Source organism: Peromyscus eremicus, chromosome 8b, assembly GCF_949786415.1.
Source record: "Peromyscus eremicus chromosome 8b, PerEre_H2_v1, whole genome shotgun sequence".
In the NCBI taxonomy this organism is placed as follows: Eukaryota; Metazoa; Chordata; class Mammalia; order Rodentia; family Cricetidae; genus Peromyscus; species Peromyscus eremicus.
This window is the reverse complement of record NC_081424.1, coordinates 11,815,531-11,842,890: the sequence shown is the minus strand read 5'-3', so window position 1 is coordinate 11,842,890 and position 27,360 is coordinate 11,815,531. Positions and strand designations below refer to the sequence as shown.

General features: G+C 42.3%; 2 protein-coding genes across 5 annotated transcripts in view; one reads left to right on the top strand and one right to left on the bottom strand.

Annotated features, from left to right (window-relative positions):
- The window catches only part of Cdc40 (cell division cycle 40), a 51,248-nt gene extending 30,425 nt beyond the window's left edge, over positions 1 to 20,823 (bottom strand). The window contains exons 1-2 of one of the 3 annotated variants that reach the window (XM_059272508.1): positions 20,623 to 20,823; positions 5,833 to 5,919 (exon numbers count right to left, since the gene is read on the bottom strand). In XM_059272508.1, the coding sequence (XP_059128491.1) occupies positions 5,833 to 5,919; positions 20,623 to 20,799 (264 nt within the window). In that variant the 5' untranslated portion in view covers positions 20,800 to 20,823. Of the gene's footprint in view, positions 1 to 5,832; positions 5,920 to 18,992; positions 19,077 to 20,167; positions 20,591 to 20,622 lie in introns of those variants that run through there. The other 2 variants (XM_059272507.1, XM_059272509.1) reach the window with 2 other exon arrangements.
- Positions 20,824 to 21,199: 376 nt separating this feature from the next.
- Wasf1 (WASP family member 1) overlaps positions 21,200 to 27,360 on the top strand; it is a 55,095-nt gene continuing 48,934 nt past the window's right edge. Inside the window, exon 1 of one of the 2 annotated variants that reach the window (XM_059272506.1) lies at positions 21,200 to 21,375. The gene's annotated coding sequence lies outside the window, so the exon portion shown is untranslated. The remainder of the gene's footprint in view (positions 21,376 to 27,360) is intronic. The other variant, XM_059272504.1, reaches the window with a different exon arrangement.

Genomic DNA, 27,360 nt, shown 5'->3' with positions numbered 1-27,360 from the left:
CGAGTTAAACCATGAGTTAAAAATAAAAAAATTGAGGGCTGGAGAGATGAGTCACTGGTTAAGAGCATCGTGTATTCTTTCAGAGGCTCTGGGTTCGATTCCCAGCACTCACATGGTGGCTCACAAACATCTGTAACTCCAGTTCTAGGGAATCCAATGCCCTCTTCTGACCTCCAGTGGTACTAGACACATAAGTGCTACACTGACATACAGGCAGGAACAACACCCATAAGTTAAAAATAGAAAATAAACCCCCTCCCTCAAGCTGTTTGTATCAGAAATTTCAGTCACAGGGATGAAAAGCAAACTAATACACTGGGTTTAAGAGTTATTATGTCCCAAGTGACAGCTCATGTTGGCAAGGATATGGAGAAAGAATAACTAATACTCCTCCACTGCTGGTGGGAGTGCAAACTTGTACAGCCACTATGGAAGTCAATATGGTGGTTCCTTAGAAAACTGGGCATATACCCAAAGGACGCTCCATCCTACCACAAGGACATTGCTCAACTATGTTCATAGTGGCTTTGTTCACAATAGCCAGAAACTAAAAATAACCTAGATGCCCCTCAACCAAAGAATGGATAAAGAAAATGTAGTACATGTACACAATGGAGTATTACTGAGCAGTTAAAACAACAGAACAAACAACAACCCCCCCAAGACATCATGAAATTTGCTGGCAAATGTACGAAACTAGAAAAAAATCATCCTGAGTGAGGTAACCCAGACCAGAAAGACAAACATGGTATGTACTCAGTCATAAGTGGAGACTAGCTGTTAAGTGAATGATAATCATGTGTCACGTTCATTTTTTTTTTTCCCCAGCTTTTCCGAGACAGGGTTTCACTGTGTAGCCCTGGCTGTCCTGGAACTCACTCTGTAGAGCAGGCTAGCCTCAAATTCACAGAGATCTTCCTGCAAATATATACTAGTGAATGTACAACAAGCATCTGTATATGAAAATATATACTCACATATCAAGTTAATTAACTTTGAGGGTTAAGTTTTCAGTTAAAATTATTAGAGCGCACTATAGTTAGCTACAATTGTAATCAATATAACATAAGTGTAAGCAAGAAACTATTCATAACTCCAAACCATATACTGATAAGGGGTTAATATCCCAAATATATAGATTTCAAACAGATCAAGAGCAAGAAGACAACTGATTAAAACAAAGGACCATGCTGGGCAGTGGTGGCATGCACCTTTAATCCCAGCACTTAGCAGGCAGAGGCAGGTGGATCTCTATGAGTTTGAGGCCAGCCCAGTCTACTGAGCAAGTTCCAGGACAGGCTCCAAAGCTACACAGAGAAACCCTGTCTTGAAAAAACCAAACCAAATCAAACCAAACCAAACCAACCAATCAAAGAAAAACAAAGGACCATAACAGCCATTTTAGAAAAGACACGGTCAATAGTTAGATTAAAAAATGTTCATCATCAGTAATCAGAGACACATAAATTAAAATCTCAATGAAGAACACATCACCTCTGTTGAACAGCTATTGGCTTATCAAAGAGGTGAGAGTCACTGTGTGTCAGCACAGGTGGGAGAGGAATTCATGCACACTGTTGAAGGGAGTGTGCATTAGCACCAAGCCTATGCAACACAACATGGAGGGTCCTCAAGAGGGGAAAACTAACTGTCATGCCACCTAGCAGAATTACTACTGGGTATGCATTCAAACGAAACCAATGAAATATGTACTCCCATGTTCACTACAGGCTCATGTACAACAGCTAAAACATGGAATCAACTTAAGTGTCTATCAACTAGGCAGTGGGAAAAGAAAAGGTCGTAAGCCAGGCAGTCAGGAGGCAGAGGCAGAAGAATTATAAGATCAGGGCCACTCTCATCTATGTAGTGTGTTCTGGGCCAGTCAGAGCTACACAGTGGAACCCCCAGCTAACCATCTCCCAAACGAAACAAAAGAAGAAAATGCATATATAAAGAGCAGAAGACAATCCAACCTTAAAAAAAGAATGTCCTTGAGACAACACAGATGAACTTGGAGAATACTATGTTAAATAAGATAAGCCTGAACCAGAAAAATAAACACTGTAGATCTCACGGATTTGTGGAACTGAAGAGTTGCACATTGTATTAGTCAGGGTTCTCTAGAGGAACAGAACTTATAGAATGAATGAATATATATATATTTATTAGTACGGCTTACAGGCTGTGGTGCAGCTAGTCCAACAGTGGCTGTCTACCAATGAAAGGTCCAAGAATAAAATAGTTTAGCCCATGAGGCTGGATGTCTTGGCTGGTCATCAGTGTTCATCAGAATCCCAAAGAAGTAGGCTCTAATGCCAGTGAAGGAGTGGACTTGCCAGCAAGAGTGAGAACAAGCAGGCAAAGAGCTAAAGCTTCCTTCTTCCATGTCCTTTATATAGGCTGCCACTAGGTGTGGACTGGATTAAAGGTGGATCTTCCCACTTCAAATAACTGAATTAAGAAAAAGCATCCCTGACAGCTGCTTGGGTTTTAGTTAATTCCGATGTAGTCAAGTTGACAACCAAGAATGGACACCACACCAATGAGAGCAGGAAGCAGAACAGGAAGTACCAAGGGGAGCAGGAGTATGTGTGGGTGACTCAGGTCAGAGGTAAGGTTTGAATTCAAGAGCCCTGTGGAGCTTTCTGAATGACAATGGCTTCTAAGAGAAGCATTCTGACATCTTCAACTGTGTGAGTGGTGATTTACATAGAGTGGGAAGAAACATTTTTAATATATGAAGATGCTGGTATATAAGTCTCAGACATCTGCTTATTACAAGAGGTTCTCGAGCTGGGTGGTAGTGCGCACCTTTAATCCCAGCACTTGGGAGACAGAGGCAGATGGGTCCCTGAGTGAGTTCCAGGACAGAAAAAGAAGAGGTTCTCAGAAGTCTTCAGGAGACTCAATCATTAGAATTAAGAAAATGCATACTGGTAAAAACAGATTACATAAAACCACAACTATAAGTTTACATAGAAGGAAAACCCACATTACTGAACTAATATCGTAGCTATTGCTAAATTTTTCATTAATATTCATGGCATCATTAATGTATAAAATTTATAAACGTATTTTAAAGTAAGAAGAATTATTAACTGAATTACTTTCTACAAATCAGGAAAAGGTCATGACAGTTCTGTTGGCAGAGAATTTTGTAAGATGTAAGAGAAGTCTGACTATTACTAATATACAACTCTTCACTGGTGTTGCTGTTGACAACCTTGGGCTCAGTCTCCTCATATGAGTGGGAAGCTACAACATTCTAAAGCATTAATATTTAAGCAGCTCTTACGGTTACATTTTTAATAGCGACTAGCATTTGGTCTCTGAATTTAGATGTATATATTTTCCCCTAAAAGCATTGCTAGTTTAAGGGGTCTGGAATTCTTCCTGAGTCCGGTGAATTTAATATGACTTTAAAGAAACTAATAAATAATGTATCTTTAAGAAGCCAAAAAGGATCTAGTTCAAGGGAGAAAGCTGCTGGTGTAAAACACCATCTATTACATTTTCCCTTCAGTCTGCAATTCGAGCAAACAATTCTGTATTAACAGGCAGACCATCTAGGAAAGTGGTTGGTTGCAATGGAGGAATGATATTTACACAACAAGCAATTTGGTTAATTTTCAGAATTAGCAGAGTCATAGGATGTACCATGCAGATTACCTAGTGGCCTTCAAATGCTGCTCTACTGCTCTACTGACAGACAGTAGAGATCTGGACTTGAGTCCTACAGTCCTCACCTGATGGCAGTATAATCAGACTTGGTTTCTGTTCTACAAAACAGGTTTGGTAAGTACAAAACGAACAAAAATATCTCACCACCTGTCTATCTGTATATGGTAAAAATAAACGCTAGTTTTATCAAACCCATTAGTCTCCTTCTGCTCTGTTATCATTCAAGCTCTAACCAACATCTCGTCCTGAAAATTCAATTTTCACACCATGCATAAACTCATGTATTCTTATAATGCAATAAAGCAGAAATCACATTTATTTTAACTATGAGAAAACTAAGAACATCCAGGGTCTTACAAAAGCTAACACATAGACAGTCTCTTTCCAAATTTCAAACCTAGACTGTATTGTCCACTGTCCACTTCCAACAGGACTTTCATAGAGAAATCTCTCTCTCTCCTCTGACTCATGAGGAGAGCCACGTTAGAGGTTCAGGGAACATCCTAGTATTTGTCTGGTTAAGGAAACACAGTACACCATCTGTCAAGCACTAGGTGGAGGGGAGGGATTATGTACTGTTTCTAACCGTGGATCCTCAACATGTAGGGACTTGAACCGAATCTAACAAAGTCCCTGTTGACACCTTTCCAGACTTGGCCAAGTAATTCGGATTCTAGTCATAAAACACAAAGTTCACAATCTGTTATATCACAGATGACTGCTTCCTTGGTAATTATTAAAGATTCTAAATTTGCTTCCAAGTATTACTCCTTTTTAAACTTTAACATATGTGGTATTCTTAACATGAACTAGTTTCCTTAACACGAGGAAGGAAGGATGGATGGAAATAATGAGTGGATGATTGACTTGCCAAGATCATCACAAAATTAATTAATTCACATTTAGTCTTCTGACTGAAAGTTTTGAAAAATATAATTATATAGCAATATTACAGTTAATAATAACTCAAAATTTAGAAAAAAAGAGATCTCATAGAAAATCAACTGATACCAAAATGTTACACGTCACACTGCTTTCAAATGTTCCCATCCTCTGAATGCAAATAAGCGCTTTTTACTGAAGTCCTTTTCATTTGTAAAAACCATGAAACATACATGAGCGGCACTTCAGTGGGCCAGCTGAGATGTTACGCAAGGAGCGGAGACAGCTTACAGAGCTCAGGAGGCAGGGCTGAGACGACAGCACAAGGGGTCGAATGCCTAAGTCTCAGCGTTTGTGTTCTCAGCTTCGACAGAACAGCCGGGCACCGTTGGATGCCAACGCCACGGCACTGGCTGTGCTACACATCTCTATGGCAATCGTCCAGGTGCCATGGGAACCTCGGCAGGTGAAGTGTGACAGAGCCCTGGCATGCTCATGTGTCTGCAGCTATGCAAGAAAACTATTGAAAGTACCTTGTTTTCTACCAAGAATGACAAGCTACGGCTCCCCAGGTCTACCTTTAAGATGCTTCCTAAAGATCCTACTATTCAAGTCTTTTTTTTAGCAGGGGTGGAGGGTATAACTATTTTCTGTTTTCTTTTCATCAGTCAAGTGCCTTTTCCATTTTAATGTCTAAGGATGTTAATTTTTTAAATAAGCTTTCGTTAATGGACAGTGTTCAAAGACTTTAAATGGACATGACGAATTTTTTCTTCATTCTTCCCCATGTTTCTGTTACTATTTATTACCAAAGGAAGGAGGAAGAACTCCATAGAGCACAGTGCGTCCCTCAGAGGATGACTGTTCCCAGCAGTACGCGAGTGGGACACTGGAGAGGCATTTGCAACTTCCATAATACACGATGGATTAATGTTAATAAACCCGATTTTCTTTGTAGTTCATTAGAACAGTCCCTTATCAATGCTGAGAAGGGTATGCAGTGCACGGTGAAGCAGTAAATATTTTCAGATTCCCTTTTTCAAAAGGCAGTTCTGTATGACCAGCCTTTTGCATGCAGTCAGTGGATTTTTAAAAGAATTCTCATAAAAACTATTTTGGTTTTTGAATACTAGGAGGATATATTTTCCAAAACTTATAGTAGCATAGCTGAATGAGAAAAATTTTTTAAAAATTCAACACCCATTTCTCTACCTCTGTATGAATTTAAATGCTGAACATAAGGGAGAGCCTGGTTTGCTTTCTTACCTCAGGAGCGAACATGGTCTCGTAGGTAGGATTATACTGAACTTCTTTGACAGCAGGGTCAAGGTGAACTCCAGTCTCCAAATCTTCCTAAAAGAAAGTCAGACGAACGTTACAAACTTGCTAAGGGAGCGTACATTTTAGGGACCACAGCAAAGTCACATGAGCACTGTAAACACCTGAACACCGACTGCATGACCATTACTTTAGTACCACAGCATCAATAACTATAACACTCAAAGAGCAATGAAACATATATGTAATTTAGACATACAAAGACAAATTTATTTTCCAGCATTCTAACTTCATTAACTAAGTCAGTTAACACTGCCCGAACATTTACATTAAGAAGCCAGTACTTGGAGGCACTCTCTAGGTAGGAACTCCAGCCTGGCGTCTGCAGCCTGGCGTCTATCAGGTAGACTCTCTTCCCACTCTTTCCTGTCCTCCGTTTCCAATCCCTAGTCTCACCTCCAGCCTTGCAGCAGACCGCCTGCACAGCATAGCCTGTCCTCTCTGCCTCTACTCCCTGGGGACTGTGCTCAACTCAGCAGCAGACCCAGCTTTCCTCACAGTGGACCCTTTCAGCCCCCACTTCTAGCCCAGCCTCATTCCTCATTCCTTCTTTTTTTTTTTTTTGGTTTTTTTGAGACAAGGTTTCTCTGTGTAGCTTTGCTCCTTTCCTGGAACTTACTCTGTAGTCCAGGCTGGCCTCGAACTCACAGAGATCCGCCTGCCTCTGCCTCCCGAGTGCTGGGATTAAAGGTGCCACCACTGCCCGGCTCATTCCTTCTGGTTAGCCCGCAATATCTAGAAACACCTTCTACCCAGGACTCCCAGTGGCCACTAGAAAGGACTCAGAAGCACTCCCTACCAAGCAACCCACAGCCAGCACACTCTCCTAAAATCCAGAAAACCAGGAAGGGAACACCCATCCAGGCTCCACTGAGAAGTCAGGTGTAATTCTAATAGGTCTGCTTTTATGTTACACGATCTTTTCCCCTTTCAGCTTTCAATATTCTTCCTTTGTTCTGTACATTTGGTATTTTGATTATGTACTGACATCAACAACCAGAATCACGATCATTTCAAAGTAAAAACACAATAAAAAACAGCCAGGACACTATGTCTCTACTAGACCCCAGCAACCCTACAACAGTAGGCCCTAAGAAATGCAATACAGCTGAAGCACAAGATAAGAACTTCCAAATAGCTGTTATGAATGTGTTAGAGGTCCTGAAAGAGGATACGAATAAATCAATTAATAAAACATATGAAAATACAAACAGTGAATGAAATGAAGAAAACAGTTGAAGAGATGAAGGTAGAAACAGAATCTCTAAAGAAAACCCAAATTGAGGCAAAACTGGAATGAAAAACTTAGGAAGTCAAACAAAAACCTCAGGGGTAAGCCTCACCAACAGAATACAGGAGATGGAGGAGAGAATCCCAGATACTGAAGACAAGATAAAAAAAAGGGACACCTCAGTCAAAGAAAATGTTAAATCAAAAAAAAAAAAAAATGCAAGCATAAGACATCTAGGAAATATGGGACACTAATGAAAAGACCAAATCTATGAATAACAGGAATCAAGGAAGGAGAAGAAACCAGGTCAAAGGCACAGACAATATTTTCAGAAAAACCATAAAAGAAAATTTCCTTAACATACAGAGGTACCTATCGAGGTACACAAAGCATGCAGAACACCAAATAGACTGGACCAGAAAAGAAACTCCTTATTACACGTAACAATCAAAACACTAAACATATTCTTTTTAAGAGGTCATAATTACCGTGATACCCAAACCACATAAAAATCCAACAAAGAGAATTACAAATGAATTTCCCTTATGAACACGGATGCGAAAATTCTCAATAAAATACTTGCAAACCAAATATAAGAACACATTAAAAAGATCATCTACCATGATCAAGTAGGCTTCATACCAGAGATGCAGAGATGGTTTAACATACATAAATCTATAATTGTAATCCACAACATAAACAGACTGAAAGACAAAAATCACATAATCATTTCATTAGATGCAGAAAAGACCTTTGACCAAATCCCACACTCCTTCATGATAAAAGTCCTGGAGAGACTAGGGATACTAGGGATACAAGGGACACACCCCAACATAATAAAAGCAATTTACAGAAAGCTGACAGCCAGCATCAACCTAAATGGAGAGAAACTCAAAGCAACTCCATTAAAATCAGGAACAAGACAAGGCTGTCCACTTGTCTCTCCCTATCTGCTCAATACAGCACTTGACGTTCCAGCTGACGGAGATGAAGGGGACAGACACAAACAGGAAGGGAAGAAGTCAAAGTATCTATCTGCAGATAATACGACTGTATACATAAGTGACTCTAAAAACTCCATCAGGAGACATCTACAGCTGATCAACACTTTCAGCCAAGTAGCAGGGCACAATATTAATACACAAAAATCAGTTGGTCTTTCTAGATATCAATGACAAATGGACTGAGAAAGAAATTAGGGAAACAATAGTTTTCACAATAGCTTCAATAAAAATATCTTGGGGGTAACTCCAACCAAACTAGTTAAAGACTTGTGTGATAAAAAAACTTTAAGACATTAAAGCAAGAAATTGAAGAAGATATCAGAGGATGAAAAGATCTCCCATGCTCACGGGGTGGTAGGATTAACATAGTAAGAATGGCCACCTTGCCCAGTGTTGGTGGCACACGCCTTTAATCCCAGCACTCAGGAGGCAGAGGCAGGTGGAACTCTGTGAGTTCAAGGCCAGCCTGGTCTACAGAGTGAGTTGCACCTGATTAAAGAAGCCAGAAATACACACTGGGGGGAAAAGACAGATTCTTCAACAACTGGTGCTGTTCAAACTGTAGAGCTGCATGTTCAAGAATGCAAACAGATCCATACTTACCATCCTGCACAAAACTCAACTCCAAATGGATCAAAGACCTCAGTGAAAGGCCAGATACACTGAATCTGATAGAAGAGAAAGTGGGGAATAGTTTTGAACTCATTGGTATGGGAAAAGACTTTCTGAACAGAACACCAATAGCCCAGGCACTAAGAACAACAATTAATAAATGGGACCTCATAAAACTGAAAAGCTTCTGTATGGCAACGGGCACCATCATTAGGACAGAGCAACAGCTCACAACATGGGAAAAGATTCTTACCAATTACACATCTGATAGAGGGCTAATATTTAAAATATATAAAGAACTCAAAAAATTGAATATTAAGAAAACAACACAATAAAAAATAAAAAATGGGGTACAGACCTCAACAGAGTATTCTTAAAACAGGAAACACAAATGGCCGAGAAGCACTTACAGAAATGTTCAGCACACTTAGTCATCAGGGAAATGTAAATTAAAACTACTTTGAGATTTCATCTTATACCAGTCAGATGGCCAAGATCAATCAAACAAATGACAGCTCTGCCTGGTGAGGATGTGAAGGGGAACACTCATCCATTGCTGCTGAGGGTGCAAACTTGTACAGACACTGTAGAAATTGTTTAGGTGGTTCCTCAAGGAAGCTGGGAATCTTATCTCCCTCAAGATCCAGCTGTCCCTCTCTCGGACATATACTCAAAGGACTCTACATCCTAGAACAGAGTGCCTTGCTGAACCGTGTTCACTGCTGCTCTACTCATAATAGCCAGAACCTGGACACAGACCAGATGATTGACAACAGGTAAACGGATAAAGGAAATACAGTACATTTACACAATGGAACATCACTCCACTATAAAAAGAGAACCAGATCATGAAATTCACAGGTAAATGGATGCAGCTAGAAAAAAATTTAGACATATCTAGCTACCAAAAGAAACCTCCAGTGCCAGAAATGGGTTACGTCTGATCAAGTTATTGGTGAAAGAAACGTCATGGAAATCCCCAAACAACCCAGGTTATTGCCAACGCTATTGGTTGTTCTCCGCAAACTGATGGTAAGGCCAGCCTATTACATACATAGCTCACTGGACAGGGAGAAGTTGAGCTGGTGCCTACCTAGAGCCACGGTGATGCTGCTCACTCTTTAGTTTAAAAAAGACAAAAGCCCCAGACAAGCAAACAACCATAAATACCAGAAGAGATACAATTCTTTTTTCCCTCCTTTAAGAATAACTAAGTCAAAGACAGTCACAGAGCTGGAGGGAAGGAGGTGGTGGGGAGATAAGCAGGACAGCAAGGGATGGTGGGAGGGAGGAGGTGGCCAGGAGATACACAGGACAGCAAGGGATGGTGGGAGGGAGGAGGAGGCCAGGAGATAAGCAGGACAAGTGGGTAGGAGGTGGTGTGGCATTCCTGGAATCCCACCACGAGGGAGTTGGGGTGGTAGGATTAGGAGTTCAGGCCAACCTTACCACACAGAAAAACAAAAAGAAAAAAGAATGAGGGGATAATCAACGGTATGGTTATCCGAGAAGAGGTAAGAGGCGACGGAATCTAGGATACAGCTGGAAGCATTAGTGTCTTGGTTACCTGGGAGATAACAAAGATCAGGTAATGGGGGAGACGCTGGCAATCAAAAATGGTCTTTTTAACTTCTCTGTGTAGTTAAGGTGGTAAGACATGGGCAGCAACTTCAGATTTACATTCAGCAGGTATTAACCGTGTGCCTGTGTGCATCAGACACTGTCTAGGCCTAAGGAAATGGACAAAGTTGCCTGTCTCTATAGTTTCACAAAGCTGCTTGACTTCATGGAGTTTTGGTCTAGTGGGTAAGAAAGGCAATAACCCAAACAATAAACAAATACATAGTTTGCTATAAGAAGATAAATACCATGAAAAATGGAATTTAACAATACAAAGGTGTTACTAATGGGGTCGATACATTATTTACATAATCTTTTGGGGGGCGGCAGAATGTAATCCCCAGTTTCATTTCTTCGGTACTGCTCACCTTTCTGTTGTTTTGAGAAAGGGTCTCTCACTGGCCGGAAACTTGCCAGCAGGCTAGGCTGGCCAGCCAAGTGAGCCCCAGCCCTGTGCTTGACGAGAAGGTCTCACCACCAGTCTATGGCTTCTTTTTATGTGAGTTTTGGGGCCCTAACTCAGGTCCTGCGATTGTAAGGCAAGCACTTTACTGACTGAGCTATTTCCCCAGCCAACGATCTTCATCGGCTTTTCATATGATCTTCATATGCTTGCTGTGAGTAAAGTTATAATTAACGTGTTGTACAAATTCCTAAGTGGTCTTTTAATCAAAAACCCAGAGCCAGATATTGGGGTAAATGCTGAAAGACGAGAAAAACAAAGGAATAAGCTACTGCTACGTCTCACCTCACCAACTCCACAAATCCTCTGAATGAAAGCCTCTGAGTCTTTAGCTAAAAAGGCTTCCTCAGCTGGAAAGGGCTAGTTCCTGTCTCTTCATGCCTTATATACCTTTCTGGGCCTAGCCATATCACTTCCTTCCTAGGGATTAAGGGCGTGTGACTTCCAAGTACTGGGATTCAAGGTGTGTGCCACCACTGCCTGGCCTCTATGTTTAATCTAGTGGCTTGTTCTGTTCTCTGATCTTCAAGCATATTTTATTAGGATACAAGAAAACATCACTACATTAACATAACGGGGTTGGGAGTGGGTTTGCAGTAACCATAGGAGAGACCAGTGAGATGCCGCAGAAGGTAGAGGTGAGCCTGATGACCTGAGTTTGTCCTGAACCTGTAAGGTAGGAGAGAACCAATTCCCCAAGTTGTCCTATAACTTCTACATGTGCACTACCCCAAAAGGCATGCATAATAAATACAAATGTTAGGAAAAAATGTAAAGTAACCATTAAAAAATCAGACCAAACTAGGAATGATCAACCCTGGGGGGGGGGGGAACGGGGATTGCTGGCATACTAGGCATACTAACTGGTGTATTAGTCGGGGTCCTTAGCTGCAAGCAACAGAAATCTTCTCAGACTGGAGAAACAGTATTGAATCCTTAAGAGTTTCTTTTGGAGTTTCTAGAAGGTTAGGGATTCAGCTTTGAGAAGTGGGCAGATGGAATCACAATCCAAAGCCAATCATACCACAGAACCAATCCAGTTTGCACAACAACTTCCTGTGACTGAACACCACTACGAAATTGCTGTTGCTGCCATGGGATGCTGGCCCGAGAAACTAAGCATTGGCCACCACCGCCACTCAACAGCCTCACTCCCTGATCTGTTGTGGATGAGTTTCCAGCTGGACAGTTCAGGTGGACCTTGAGAGCTTGTTTGGAGGTTCTAGAAGGGAGCCCAGCTACTCCTGTAGCCTTGACCAGGCCTCCTCTATTGTATTCGGGAAAGGTCCCTCCCAATGTGCAGCTTTGAGAGGGACAACTGCCTAGCCAGCCAGATCAGCAGAGTCAACCCTGGCAACCCACAGAGCAACAATGTTGCAGCCAGACTGCCCTCACATATTTTTTTTTTTTAAAAGAAAAAAACATTAAATAATCAGAAGGTAGGTGGGTGCCCCTGGCTAAGCCAAAATCCGAGTGCTGACCAGAAAGGGAGCTGGGCACATGGGAAACTAGAGTTTCTCCTTTTGAAGGTGGGTGCGAGTGGGGATGCTCTTTACAGCAAGACTCTTACAGGAGGGAGCTGAGGGTTGGAAAATTAAAGATCTAGCATTTAACACCACCATGCTGGCTAGTTTTAGGTCAACTTGACACAAGCTAGAGTCATCAGAGGCATTTTCTCAATTGAGGCTCCCTCCTCTCTGGTAACTCTAGCTTGGGGCAGCAGGTCGGAGCTGGACTCCGGCAGACTCCCAGAACTATCTAAAAGAACAAGCGGCTTTAGCCACATCCCGTCTCCTTCCTGAACTTTATACAGTACAGTTGTTAGGACCACTTATAATATACGGATTGCCAGATTTCCCAATTAATAGAAGAGTCTAAACTTGAATTAGTTTGAACACAGTATGGTGAGACATCAACTTTTAAATACAAAGTGCAATTTTAAAAATTAACCTTTTATAATAACAACAATGGTAACCAATAAACATCACAAGAAAGATCAGAAGCTTTCATTATGGCTAAAATTACAGAATGGACTGAACAGCCCTCCAGGAAAAGGGTGGTTTCTCTAAATTTAATTAGAAAATGCGGACAGCACCTCAACCTGATTTAAATCTCAGAAGGAGTCCAACACCAATTAGGCATGCAATTAGAATTACCATAGAATTACAAAGGATTTCTATCCAGTTTCAATTAGCCACAAAAATTTAAAGTCAGTAACTGAAGGGTATACTATGGGTCAAATAAATTTAAACAGTTTATCATTGTTGACTTAAATTTCAGATTAAAAAAAGTTACCATTGATAGGTTCTTTTCACATTTCTTCCAGTGTATACGTAAGAAATCAGACATGAAAATACTATGTAAACTGAAAACAGATCAGAAATTTTAGTTATTATTATGGAGCTTTTATCAATTTATGACATAGTTTCCTATCATGAATTAGAAATGACTAAATTTCCCAAAATGAAGAGTTTGGATGGATGAAGTAAAGGAATACAAATTTAAGCCAGGCGTGGTGGTGCACGCCTTTAATCCCAGCACTCGGGAGGCAGAGACAGGCCGATCTGTGAGTTCGAGGACAGCCTGGTCTATCCAGGACAGGCACCAAAACTACACAGAGGAAACCCTGTCTTGAAAAAACAAAAAACAATACAAATTTGGATATACAGATTTTCTGAGCTTGGCCTTTAACAGATATAGAGGGAAAAGTAATTTAATTGAAGTTCATGAATATAAGAAATCCCACCCAAAAAGAAATTAAAGCTATGCTATAGATGTAAAAGGCAGAATTTGCATTTTTCTCAAGTTGGCTACGCTAAACAAGGAATTCATCTGGGGAAAGTAACAGTCATTGTCTGAAATGACTGCTTTTAAATGTTTTTTTTTTTTTACTATAAAGTAAGTTAATAATTTTGTTGTTGTTTTTTGAGACCTACCTCCGCCTCCCAAGTGTGCCAGCACAATAATTCTTGCAATACAATGAGGCTTATCACATTTTTTGTTTTGTTTTTTGGTCTGTCTGTGAAGTCCAGGATGACCCTGAACTCATGATTCTCCTACCTCGGCATCAGGTGTGGGAATTACAGATGTGTGACATCATACCTATCCCAGTGTAGCACATGTATAAAGTAGTGATTTCTAACATGCAAATAAGACAATGTTGTATTAAACGTCTAACTGAATCAAACAAACAACTCAATCATTACTATATAGTAGAGAACACAAATGTGCGTAGATGGGAGTTCCTGAACCAGCGGGGTAAACAGGGCTAAAGTAACATGTAGCCAAGAGAACTGGGAACTGTGGGGGGCCCAGAACAGCTTGGCTACACTGTTGCCATGACATGTAGGGCCCAGAACAGCTTGGCCACACTGCTGCCATGACAGGCTTAATAAAAACCAGCTCCTTGAGCTTGAAATAAAGGCTCCTTGCTTTTACAACAAGGGATTCCGCAGACGTGGTGGTCCTTTGCGGGGGTGGGGGTGGGGGAGGTGGTCCCACGATTTGGGCATAACATGAACTTCCCAGAAATACCAAAAGATCCATAGTCCAAAGGAATCTATCTTCTGCTAAAGAAACTCAGCAGAATTATAAGTAGAAAAAAGAATGAAAAGAAATTCACAAATTTATTCCATAGGAAAAACAATGAAACCATACTTTAAATGAAAGTGGGTGGGTGGGTACTATATGCTGTTAAAAGAAAAGAAAAAAAATCAGTATGAAAACCACTTTCAAAGAAAACTAGATTCATTAGAAAAAGACAGGTTGGTCTGTTATCAATAACAATGGAGTAAGATAAAATATCTTAAGTGAGTGAACTGAGAGAAATTCTCAGCTAAGTAAAGTAAACCTAGTAAAATATCCCCTAAGAAACAGCATTAAACACAAACACCGTAAAGACAAACTAGAATGAACTCACTTGCCGCCACCAGCCATCATATTACGACAGTCTAAAGGAGACAGAAAGCAGGGATCTCTGCTGATAGGACGCAAGAATCACTGTCATTCGGGCTGTCTCCTGGTGTATGTGTGTGGGCACATGACAACCAACAGGATCTTAAAAAGGGGATGTGAGTAAAACTGAAGGTGTTGTACTGCTTAGAAGGTGAAGGCTCGGAGTAACTCAGACATGTAGTTCCTAGGGTAACCACTTCATAGAACCTGGGTGCACGATCTATAAATGACACCAGATAAAGAGCACAATGACTAAAAACCATCCAGAAGGGTGCCTGGCATGCTTTCTGTCTTTCTTCTACTCTATCTAAACAGTGCATTTAGTCTTCATTGTCTAAAGCACACTTTTAAAAAAGCGAGATGGCTGCACCTCACTGGTTTTAGACCTTTATTTTTTAGTTTAATGTGTGTGTGTGTGTGTGTGTGTGTATTTTAATGTATATATTTTTTTATGATGGGCCGAGGATATGGCTCAGATGATAAGAGTGCTTCCTCAGCACACACAAAGTCGTAGTGTGGACAGAAGGGTGGCATAAGTCTATAACCTCAGCACTTGGGATCAGAAGTTCAAGGTCATCCTTGGCTTCACAGTGAGCCTAAGGTCAGCCTGGGATACCAGAGGTCCTGTCTGCAAATAAACAAATATCTTGTTATAATGTTTTTTTCCTTTGGCTCAAGGGCAAGTTCACAGTTACATGGAAATTTTATCTTTGTGCCTAGTTTTTCATGTAGACGCAGTAAGGGTAGGGACGGTTGTGTCACGTGACCTATGTCACTGAGCACTGTTGTGTGGTCTAGCACAAGGGCTGGCAAACACATTTGTACACACTGCAGGTGAACATGTGTGCCTGTGGAAGCCAGAGGTTGATGTCAAGCGTCTTCCTCCATCATGCTTCATTCGATTTTCTGAGACAGGTTTCTCACTAAACCCAGAGCTTACTCATTCAGCTAGACTGGTGAGTTAGGGAGCCGGGGAACAAACTGTCCTCTAGACCTCTGCACGGGTTCTGTGATATGCACTACCCCTCCTCATCCTTCCCCCCAAAAAGTAACACAAGTGTTGCAAATATTATTTAATGTGTGCTACTTCTGTTTATGTTGCATTTGTTTAACTCTGTGAAGCTGTGTTCTGTGCCTGTCTAAAACACCCGATGGTCTAATAAAGAGCTGAACGGCCAATAGTGAGGCAGGAGAAAGGATAGGCGGGGATGTCAGACAGAGAGAATATATAGAAGAATAAATCTGGAAGGGAAAGAAAAAATAGCCAGAGAAAGAGGGGACCCAGGGGCCAGTCACCCATCTACGCAGCAAGCCACGGAGTAAGAAACAAAGAAAGGTATATAGGAAAAGAAAAGGAAAAACCCAGAGGCAAAAGGTAGACGGGATAATTTTAGAAAAGGTGGCTAAGGCTGGGCATTCATAATTAAGAATAAGCCTCCGTGTATGATTTATTTGGGAGCTGAGTGGCAGGCCCCCCCAAAGAGAAAACAACAACAACAACAACAGGGTATCCATTTATTTCTGGCCAAATACGCTCAGTCACCAGAAAATGAGTCAATTCAGACATATGTATTTGCATGCTTCACAGTTCCTTCCTTGATCATCTTCTAATCATTTGTGATTACATTTACTACAGGGGATCTTCTCTTCTCCCTGCATACAAACGAGCGCTGGTACCCAAAGCTCATCTCTTATCAGAACCCAGAGAGCCGGGGATCCAGCCCAGCTCGGTCTGAACCTCTGCGGCCTCTGAGCCAGCTGAGTCCACCTGGATTTTATTCACTGAACCAGTTCCTCAAGACAACTTCCTCCCTGCCACCGCCTGCTCAACTCCAAATCCGATCGATTCTCAATGTCCGTGCTTTGTCAAGACTTTTTCCTTCAGTTTTTCCAGTCTCTTATCGAATTTCCCTTAATCTTGTGTACAAGGCATTGGAGATACAGCACTCCCTGGGCCCCAGAAACAAACTTAGACATGTGGTAAGTGAGGTCACTGGGATACGGCAAAGTATATAGGAGGATATATTGATATACATAGATAATAGATGGATAGATAGATAGACAGACAGATAGATGAAGAAACACGTACACTGAGGCAGGGGGACCACAATTTCGGATATATGAGAGAGGTCAGGGAATCTGGAAAAGAAAATTAGACTTGAGGGGCTTCATAAAGAATTCAGAATGGAAGGATGGCAGACTTCACAAGCTGCATACAGAATCCAGTATTTATCTAACAGACAACATGATGCTTTTGGACAGAGATGTGGCATGATAAAATCTGAATTTAGAATGAACATTCTACATGTACCGTAGAAGAAAGAAGGGGGTATGGAGCTAGAGGACAAAAAGAAAGAAGCACACAGAAAGCTATTCTGGTTTTAGAAAAAATGAGAATCGGAATTAAACAGTGGCAGCAGCAGCAGAAAGAGAAATTTGATAAATATCACTCAGTTAAGGCGGGAGAAGCAAAGGCTGAAAAAGTCAAGAATAATTCCTAGGAGAAATAGGGTGCTATGAAGACTGTGCTAAGGAAAACAGAGAGGAAAAAACCGATCTGAAAACAAACAAAACAAAACAAAAACCTGATGAACAGAAGTACCAGCTGAACACCTAACTGGCTTCGGCGGCCGAGGAAAGGAAAATGATGAGCTTCTGTATTGTGGCTTAGGCCACTGGGTGAGCTGTGGATCAAACAAAATGGGAATACAAAAGTGGACTGTGAGAGAAAGAGACTGGAGTTTTTAGCACACCATACAAACGGGGCCTGAGAACCATCTTGGATAGGATTTTTTTTTTTTTAAATTAGGGCTTAAGCTGGCAAGGAGTTTAGGACTGTCTACCAGGATAACTGGCATTTAATCAGCATGTATTTGGTACAGTTAAAATTGCTTCACATTTTTGAAAATTGGTAGCTAAAGTTACTTGACAGATGAGTGAGTTAAGAAATGGCTCAGAGTTTTTTGGGTTTTTTTTTCCCGAGACAGGGTTTCTCTGCGTTGTTTTGGTGCCTGTCCTGGATCTCGCTCAGTAGACCAAGCTGGCCTCGAACTCACAGAGATCCGCCTGCCTCCGTCTCCCGAGTGCTGGGATTAAAGGTGTGTGCCACCGCTGCCACCACCACCCTGCTTGCTCAGAGTTCTTAAGCAATGTATCCAAGTCGCCATGTGGGTAAGTGCTAGAGGAAGATATGAATCCTGGAATCTTGATTCATTTCATGCCTGTGTTAACTTCCTCACAATGGTCACCTATGAGCCACTGGGAGCGCAAATTGCCGTAAGAAAAATATGGGAGAATATGTGGGATGAAACTTGACCTAAGGGCATAGACTGAGTAAACACTCAAGCTGAAGGGGTTGGGTTGGCAGAAGAGCAGGGAATCTAAAGGCAGAGGAAAGCTCAGTGGAAGCCACAGGGAAAAAATGCATCAAGACAGAGGAATTATAACAGGAATTATCTGATGCAGAGATTCAAGGCAGATGACAAGACCTGATGAACGGAAGGCCTAGGACATCATTCCCATCAAGTAGTTAATCCAGACGCTAAGGCTAGACTGCACTGAGCTTGTGGGGGTATGGGGGAGCTATGACAAAGATGGGAAGGATGCACAGTACCACAAGTTGAGTTTTCTAAGGAACAGACCGAGGAGGCCGATGATGAAAAGCTCTCCGTTGGGAGAGCTTTGTTTTGTTCTAAAGATAGAATTCCCAGCATTCTTTCATGTCAGATGTCCTTATTTAAAAAAAAAAAAATTAAGTTTCATAAATGGCTCATCAAAACTTGTAAAAGACTTAAGGCACAAACAAGACGTAGGGGCGTCATATGAAGGAATTTTTGTAGTTTCCCTCTCCACACTTTGAGCATCCACATGGAGCTTACTACTGATTGATGGACGCTCTCACTGGGTTGAAGCCACACAGCCTCATATACACCAAGTCTCTGCCTTCCCAGGCTTGCAAACTAAGATTGGAAACTCTTGCTTTAGCTTCTTGGCTTCTCTTTCTTTGAACTGACTTTTTTTTTTCCCTCCTCAGAGAGGACTTGTCTGAGCATCCACAAAAATCATACTTCTGCCTTATTCTTTATCATGTATTTTCCTCTCCCAGTGTTCAAGCCAATCTATAAGTACTTTATTTGTCCACATTTAATTGGCTGCTTCACCCACTAGAATGATTCCAGTACGCACTCATGATCCCAGGATGTACTGTTTTGTTGGCCTTTCTGGCTTTCAGTCCTGCTGTTTCTGGAAAATAATACATGCTCAATAAAGAACGACATAACTGGGTTTTTCTCTTTATTACCTTCCTTCATTGGGTTTATGTATGCTACATCCTCAAGTGTGTCCTTTTCCCTGACAAAAAACCCAGAGCCAGATATTGGGGTAAATGCTGAAAGATCAGAGAGACAAAGGAACAATCCACAGCTACTTCTCACCTCACCAACTCCACCAATCCTCTGACTGAATGTCTCTGAATCCTCAGCAGAAAGGGGTCCAGCCCACAAGGGCTTCAGCCGAAAAAGCTCCTCAGGCCTTACAAACCTTCTCCTTTCTCTATCCAGCCATATTACTTCCTTCCTAGTGCTGGGATTAAAGGCATGTGATTCCCAAGTACTGGGATTAAAGGTGCGTGCCACCACTGCCTGGCTCTGTTTTCTCTCCTAGACAGAATCTCATGTAATCCAGGGTGGCTTTGAACTCACAGAGATCCAGACGTATCCCTGCCTCCCGAGTGCTAGGATTAAAGGTGTGTGCCACCACTGCCTGGCATCTATGTTTAATCTAGTGGCTTGTTCTGTTCTCTGATCTTCAAGTAAATTTTATTAGGGTACAACAAAATATCACCACTCATTGTTTTAACATATATAATCACAATAGCTAGCATGCATTGTCCTTTCACTGGATTATTGGGCTCTGTGCCCATATAATTTCACTTAATCTTTACAATAACCTCCCGATATAGGTCAGTTTTTAAATAACTATCTCCATTGTACAAGAAAAGAAGCTGTGTAATTTGCAAGTGGTGAAGCCAGGATTAGAAACTAGTTTCTCAAAAACAAAACAGTGCCTGGCCACTGCTCACTTCTAGTGAGGGCACACATCCTCCCTAGGAAGTCCTCATCCACTTTTAGCTATGTTCTGAACTTACATCTACTCTAACAAGGATACGTCCTAGCCTAAAATTCAAACTTTCTTCCCCTCCTGGACCACTTTTATGTGACTGAGGCACAAGAGGCAGGGGGTAGTGGAGGAAGATGTGGGAAGACGTGTAAACGCTAGTAACTTACTTCTCAGCGCCAGGCTAAACCAGCACCCCACCGGAGACGGACGGTTTGGGAGCTGAAACCAATTCCCGCACCCATCAGTGGTCAAAACACTTACCTTAACTGCCACCTCTGGAGCCGAGTCCACCGCCACTGTCAGAGAGGGCTTGGCTGAAGGCGATTTGGTCAAGTGCATGAGAGAGTCGGCGGCTGGCAGCGGACACCGACTGCCCTCACTGTCCGAGTCCGATTCGGACCCTGAACCCGAACCATACGAGGCAGCTAGAGCTGCAATCGCAGCGGACATGACTGCAACAGACCCCCTCTGCTGTGCTCAGGCCAGGGCGGAAGAAGCAGCGACTCCCAGGTCCTGACAGATTGCCGTAGAACACGTTATTTACCTTTTTTGATAAAAAAATCATTTATAAACTTATTGAAAAAGACGTAACGATTATTGCTATGACTGTGCCAGAACCTGAGATTGGCAAACATTTATCTAGAAAAGCACGAGGAATTTACAACTACTTATAACTTTCAGGACCTCGCGGATTAAAGGACCCAGTTCTGAGATACCTTTGAAGCCTCGAGGTCCTCCACTCCCGGCGTGCAGCGCGGCGGGGGGAAAAACGCGACGCACCATGGGAAATGTAGTTTGGAGAGAGGAGGCGGGGCCGGGATGATGAGGGGGGTCGGCCTTCGACCCCGCCCCCGAAAGGATGGTTCATTCAATTGGATCTCATCTTCCCTCATTCCCTAGCCCAGCACCGTTCTCCCCGGCCCCCTCCCCCAAAGTGCGGATTGGGCAATACCACAGAGCCTCGGGACAGGGGGAAGCTCCGTCCTCTTGCCCACGGACGAGTAAGTGAGCGGCGGCCGGATCCGCCGCCACGCCGCCCCCACGCCCTGCGGGGCTCAAGGGGGAAAGTGTCAATCTGAAGTTCGGAGACCTGGGACCGGTCTGTCGCGGCTCCGGGGAGAGGCTGTGGGGCGAGGCGGAGAGCGCCCCGCGGCTCCCCCCGCTGCAGGCGCGGGTCCCCGCGCCCGGTTGTGGAGCGTCGCGCGGGGAGGGGGGCGGCGCAGGGCAGCGGCGGCTGGCTCGCGGTGTTGTTCGCTCGCGCGTCGCGCGCTCCGCGGCTCGGGCGAGCAGTGGGCGCCCCCGGTGGCATTCCCGGCGGCCCGGCGCCCCAGCCACTGCCCGGCGCCGCTTCCACCCCGCCGCCCGACGCTCCCGAGGGGCTCTCGGTGGAGCCCCAGCGCGGAGCGGGACCGGCGGCCGCCGCCGAAGCATGAAGAAGGGGTAAGGCGCGAGCCCCCCGCGGTTTCACGGTGAGCACGAGTCGGTCAGGATTTTGTCCTTTTTTTTTTTTTTTTTTTTTCTTCCCCGGGTCCTGGCAAGGGAACTGTTCTCCACCGGCCGGGGCCGAGAGGGGCGTGTGGAGGAGCCCGGGTCTGCAGCGGCGGCGGCGGCGGCGGTGGTGATGGGCGCGCCGCCCCCGCCCCCATCCCGGGCTCCCCCGCGCCCGCCGCCGCCGCCGCTGCCCGGGCTGCGTGTGGAGGACGAGGCGCGGGATCTCCGGTGCGGGGACCAGCCCGAGGCTGCACCCGGGGCAGCGGCGGCTGCGGCTGCGGTGGCTCTCACCTGCGGTGCGGGGCTCGCGGCTCCGACCCCGCCGCTCCGCCCTCGTGCCTCGGCGCCGGCGAGGGCTGCAGCCCACCGCGGAGCCCCGGCTCGCCCTGCTTGCCAGCCGCTCTGAAAAGCGAGCTCTGGCTGCGCGTCTTTGCGCCTCGGCTCCCTGTGCACGACAACGGTAAAGCGAGTGCGGGCATCCCTTTATTTAACCGTTTGGAAGAGAAGGCAAAGCGGTTGCCGGCTCTTGTGATGTCTGGGAATCGGGAGGTTCCTCGGGCAGAGTTAGGGAGACGCTCGCCTGGCTCTGATGTCGGCAGGACTCGCCCATTGTGCCACCCAGATAATTATTCAACTATGCAGCATCCATTGCACCTTTCCCATTTTTCTTTTCCCCTAGCTACAGCATGCCCCCTAGCTTCCGTACTCTGACACCTTCTCTTGCACTTGCGGATGATGAACTAGAATAATGGTGAAAAGAAAGCTCATCCGATCCGAACATTCACGACCTGCCCGGTGACCGACTAATTGATTAATACCTAGCTAGAATAAGTACTTGAATACCTAACCTTTTCTTTTACTATACAAAATGTGCCTGAGTCTATTTACATTTTTTCCTTGATGTTCACATATTAGCGAAGTATTGTTTCTGTTCAGTAATCGGTGTGATTGATTTTTATTAGTTGTTCAGTCCAGTGATGTTTGTAAATTTAATTCGGCAAACTTTCATTTTTCTGGTTGCTGATAGCGTCATAACACAATTACAAATGCAATCCCAGTTGGAACTCGGAAGAACAGTTTATTTTTGATGATCCAAGTTTCTGTTAGAAAGCATTTTTATTTATTTTGAATATTTTTAATAAAGTATTTACTGCAAAATTTTGTTTTGAATAATGAAGTTTTTGTATTTGTAGAATATTTGATTACTAATCATAGCCTTCATTTGAATGAAAGGAAGGATTTAATATTTAAAGGGGGTTCTTAACTCCCTAACTTACTTGTATTTACTTTTCACTTATCTATTTTTACAGTATATTTTATTCCTAGTTATAAAATTTTTTCCTTATATTTTTTCTAACTTTTATCATGGATGAGTAGATCGTTTTGCATAGTCTACCTTAAGGATGAAATATGTCTTTGAAAACATAAGAAACAAACATTAGTTACATTTAAATGGTATTATTTAAAAACAAATTGTTAACTACCAGAAACATCTGTTTTTTTCCTTTTTGTCCACTTTCCCATCTTTCTGTGTTTCAGCTTGTTTTGTTAATCCTTTTGATAAAAACAGGCTTACCCACAACGCCAAAGTTGGAAGGTGCAGTAATTGCTTAATGGCACTTGTGAGTGACATACATAAGTTGATGGTCTAGAATCATTTACTTGGCTGGGAAAGACCTTGCAGTTTACGAAACGGACATCTTTTTGCCATGGTTTCCTTACATGTAAATGGAAACAACACTCTTTTTATTCCACGGGATATTATTATACATTAATTCAGAGAAGATATTTTCATAGTACTTTTACACTAATTTTAAGTATTTTAATTGCTGAATCATGAAAATGCCTCAGTGTGTTTTTCCATGGCACCTGATAATGGCTGGTTTACATTTGATTTTGCTTTGGCAAGATGGCTTTAACTTGAAGAATTCCTTATTTCTCAGTGGTTTTTAATTTTAGACTTCATGCCTATGTATAATAATTATAGATAAACTGATGACATTAATTGGTAACTGGTAGAATATTGAGTTAAATTTGTGAAGAGTCTAGAAAATGTCGAAGGTCTTTTAATTTAAAAATTTGGGCTAACAATTCATAATTGTGATCACTTGTAAGGTACACTGTAGGGCAGCTTTATCACTATGGTTCATAAATGTCCACAAATCGAGAGACGGCGCATTACTGTGGTGTAATACTCTAGTTTTTGCTTGATTTTAAGAATTATTTATCTTTTCTAAAGGCTTGATCTTCATTTTGTAACAGTAGAGAGTATGTTTGGTTTCCTTATTGAGAGATTAACTCCATTTTAACAGCAAAAACTGCTGTTGAAAAAAAAAGCCTTATAGCCTTTACTCAAATTTAGACTTTTGGTTACTTTGTGGGAGGAAGTCATATAGATGAAAAGTCTCTACAAGTGTGTTTACAATTCATTGAATAGCTGATTTTTTAAAAAATTAACTTGATTACATTTTATCATGTTTTCTTAAATATAAAGAGCTAAAATTTAGGTTTTTTTAGGAAGTGGTTTTTCTTGAGCTCTGTGAAGATAAAAACCAAGCTGGGGCTTACTGTCACAAATCCGAAGGTGGTAGCATTACGTTTAACAAATAGCCACGGGTTCATCTGTGTTCAACAAGCAAAAGGAGTGGCCATCGAATATAAGATGTAGGCAGTATTTTATTTAATAAAGCAGTTTTATCTGTAAAGAGGGAGATATGTTCGCAGGTTTTTCGTAACCCCGTTTATAGTCCTTTTACCGCATACTGTTGAGCCAGCACTAGAGTGAATGATGTAGATGTTGGCATCCTACATGAAAAGATATTAATGTCTTCTTGCAGTGCACTTCCTGAAAATGGACATTAACACTTTTGTTTCTGAAATTATCGTTCTTTGTGACGTCAGTTTTCCAGTGACATTAACACTTTTGTTTCTGAAATTATCGTTCTTTGTGACGTCAGTTTTCCAGTGAAATCTCAATTAAAAAAAAGATACATATAAATGAAGTCTAGTGCTTGTTTATGTAACATGTTTTTAAAAATAAATGGCCTCAAGATGGAACTTCATAAAATTAAGGATTATATGTTTTTATTTATTCCATGCAGATTATAATTTTTAAATTTTCTCTCTTCTCCCCTTTTTCGTTTTCTTTTTTTCTCAGTGCTAGGGATAAAATCCTCACGTGTGCCAAGCACCCGGCTACTGAGCTGTGTACTTCCTGCTCTTAATTTTGAATCTTGAGTTTTTGTGAGTTGGTAGTCTTAACTTTTTATTACATTTTAAAATTATACCATGCTGTAGGACTTTGTAGTAGTCCCTCTTCTCATTGCTGTGATAGAATTAAAAAAAGAATTAACAGAAACAGCTTAAAAGAGCAAGGGTTTATTTGGCTTAGCGTTTGAAGGGGTACTGTCTGTCCCTCAAGGGGGTGGGGTGGGGGTGGGGCGGCATGGTGGCATGGAGGCCAGCCTGAGGCAGCTGACCAGAGGACTGAGAGGGCGGCATGGAGTGCTGGTCTCCACCTAGTTCTTCTGTTTTGTTCAGCCAGGATCTGAGTGCATGGAGTGGAGTCCCCAACATTGAGGGTGGGTGTCAGCTATCCATCTCTGGAACCCTCCTGAGATTTGTTTCCTGGGTGATTCTGCATCCAGTAAAGTTTCCAAGGAGGCTCAGTCACCCCAGACTGAGAACTTAGGTTTCTCAGAAACAGTATGCTCAGTGGTTAGACAGACACAACCCACTGAAAGCCTACTCAACACATAACATACTGGACTTAGAGGGTTATGCTAGTAGTCAATAAATTTCTAGAAAATTATAAAATTATGCTAACGACTAATATAATAACAAATACTGTATTTAAAGTATTTATAATACTAAATAACAATTCTTTTGCCTTGTTAACAATGACAGCATTCTTAGGAACTTGCCTTCTTTCATCCAGTGAACTGGAAGAGGAAGATATTTCTTGATTTTCATAATGCTGCACCTTATATGGGGCAAGAAGTTAGGGCGTGTGAGAAATTGGAGGGGTGTAGGGTCTTGTGATTTTACTTCTCGAGGCCCCCTGCTGGTCTCTTCCTTAGAACAGGAGTCTAAGGTGCTTAAAAGAATCTGTGGAATCCCCTTTTCTTGTGAGACGTTTTTCCTTTCTAATATTTCCGCCTATACCCTTGTCAGGGACTTGTTCTTTCTAGACCTACTTCTGAAAAGAACATAGTTCCCAACTTTTCTTCATATGCCTCCTTCTGGAAGCAAGGTATAGTTCTTATGTTGTTACTGATTTTGACAGTTTTTAAAATAAGCTCTCAGTACAATTAAATGGAATTATAATGGCATGGCATGCTTTAATAGCAGTATGGTAGGGTTGGAGGCAGACTGAAAAAAAGTGAATTATAAATGCATCAAGGAGAGACACATTTTTGTTGTTTGTCCATCCCCAACACCCCCGCTTCATTTTTATGTTCCTGGTGCCTGTTTTTTGGTTTAAGCTAAGTGGATTTTGAGTGGATGCCATTGCTACAGAATAGCAGGCGAGTCATCCTTCTTTGAGTGGAAAGATCTGAGTGTCGTGAGAAACGGAATCCTGAAACAGCTGTCTGTTTCAATTGAAATATTTTGTAGGTTTTTAATTAACCTATTTGGAGACTAGTGATATTCAAAGAAAATGTATAGCATGTTCTTTGAAGAGGAATGGAAGTCCTATTGCATGCTTGCTTTATATGCAGGTCACTTCATCGAGTCTCTTACATTTATTTTACCAAATTGGTACTCATGAGGATTTTAGGGAAGAATGAAGTAAGCTGAATCCCAGGTTGTCTGGGAACTGCCTTCTCCCTGTGTTTCCCAATAACGTCAGTTAGACTGCTGTTCTGCCTGTCTGGCTGTCAGCAGTGGCTGTCAACCTTCTGCTAACCCAATTATTCATAAAATAAGGGCCAAGGCTTAGTAGGCAGGATTGTTGCTTGATAGGAGCTAGTCTACAAGAGCCTGGTTCTACAAAGTAATGGACTTCCAGTCTGGTGGGGAAGCCCATGAAAGGTTTAAATCAAGACCTGACTGTTGGGAAGGAGGCCCGAGGAAGACCAGTCAATTCTGTGGAGTTTGTTACAGTTCTAGATACTTAATTAACCAAGTTAGAACTTTTTTCCTGGTCCCAAATGCCCAAAGGGTGAGCAACTTTGTTTTCTCTCCAGTTGTCTAGGCTATAAAATACAAACTCTGAGGCCCCTGATCACTGTTTCCTTTCCATGTAGACTAGGTAATACATGGCTGCTCAGAAGGACCTTAGAGGGAACAGCTAGTTTCCTGACTGTAGGACGAAGTGTCTTTGTCCATGGTCCTGAGATTGAGTTCACCAAAGACGCCATTTCTGTTCCATGTCTTTGTAATAGGTCTTTACTGTTGCATGAATTGGTTGGACATGTATTTTAGACAGTTGCCAGCTACCCAAGAGCATTCTGTCTTAGATGAGGTAGTTTGTTCGAGGTCGCATGATTAATAAAAATGGAGGTGGATTTCACCACAGTGTGATTGCCAGGTCCTCTTTTCCTGCTACTCTAGACTGTCAGGAGTATCGGTTCTTCAGGCTAAGGATCTTAGAGGAACTCTGCAGAGTAGATCTAGATGCCTCTATCTCTTGAATTTGAATAATGAAGGCCGCAAAGCTCTTTGACTGTGTCAAATAGTCGCCTGGCTTCTTGCTGTCCTTTTTCTTGAGTGGCTAATGCTTCTGCATTGACTAAACCAACTTAAGGAAAAGCTTTTGTGTCAGAACATAGATTAGCTTGTTTGGTTCCTCCGTCAACGATTAAGAAGGCTCTTGGGTTTTTTGCTTGTTAGTGTTCAGATTTTTCTACAAAAGTAAGCAGTTTTGTTTTCTAATCCTTAATAGAAACGTCTCCTGTCCATTTGTTATATTTCTCCATTTGGGGTAATTTTTATAATATACTTATACTAGAGGTCATGCC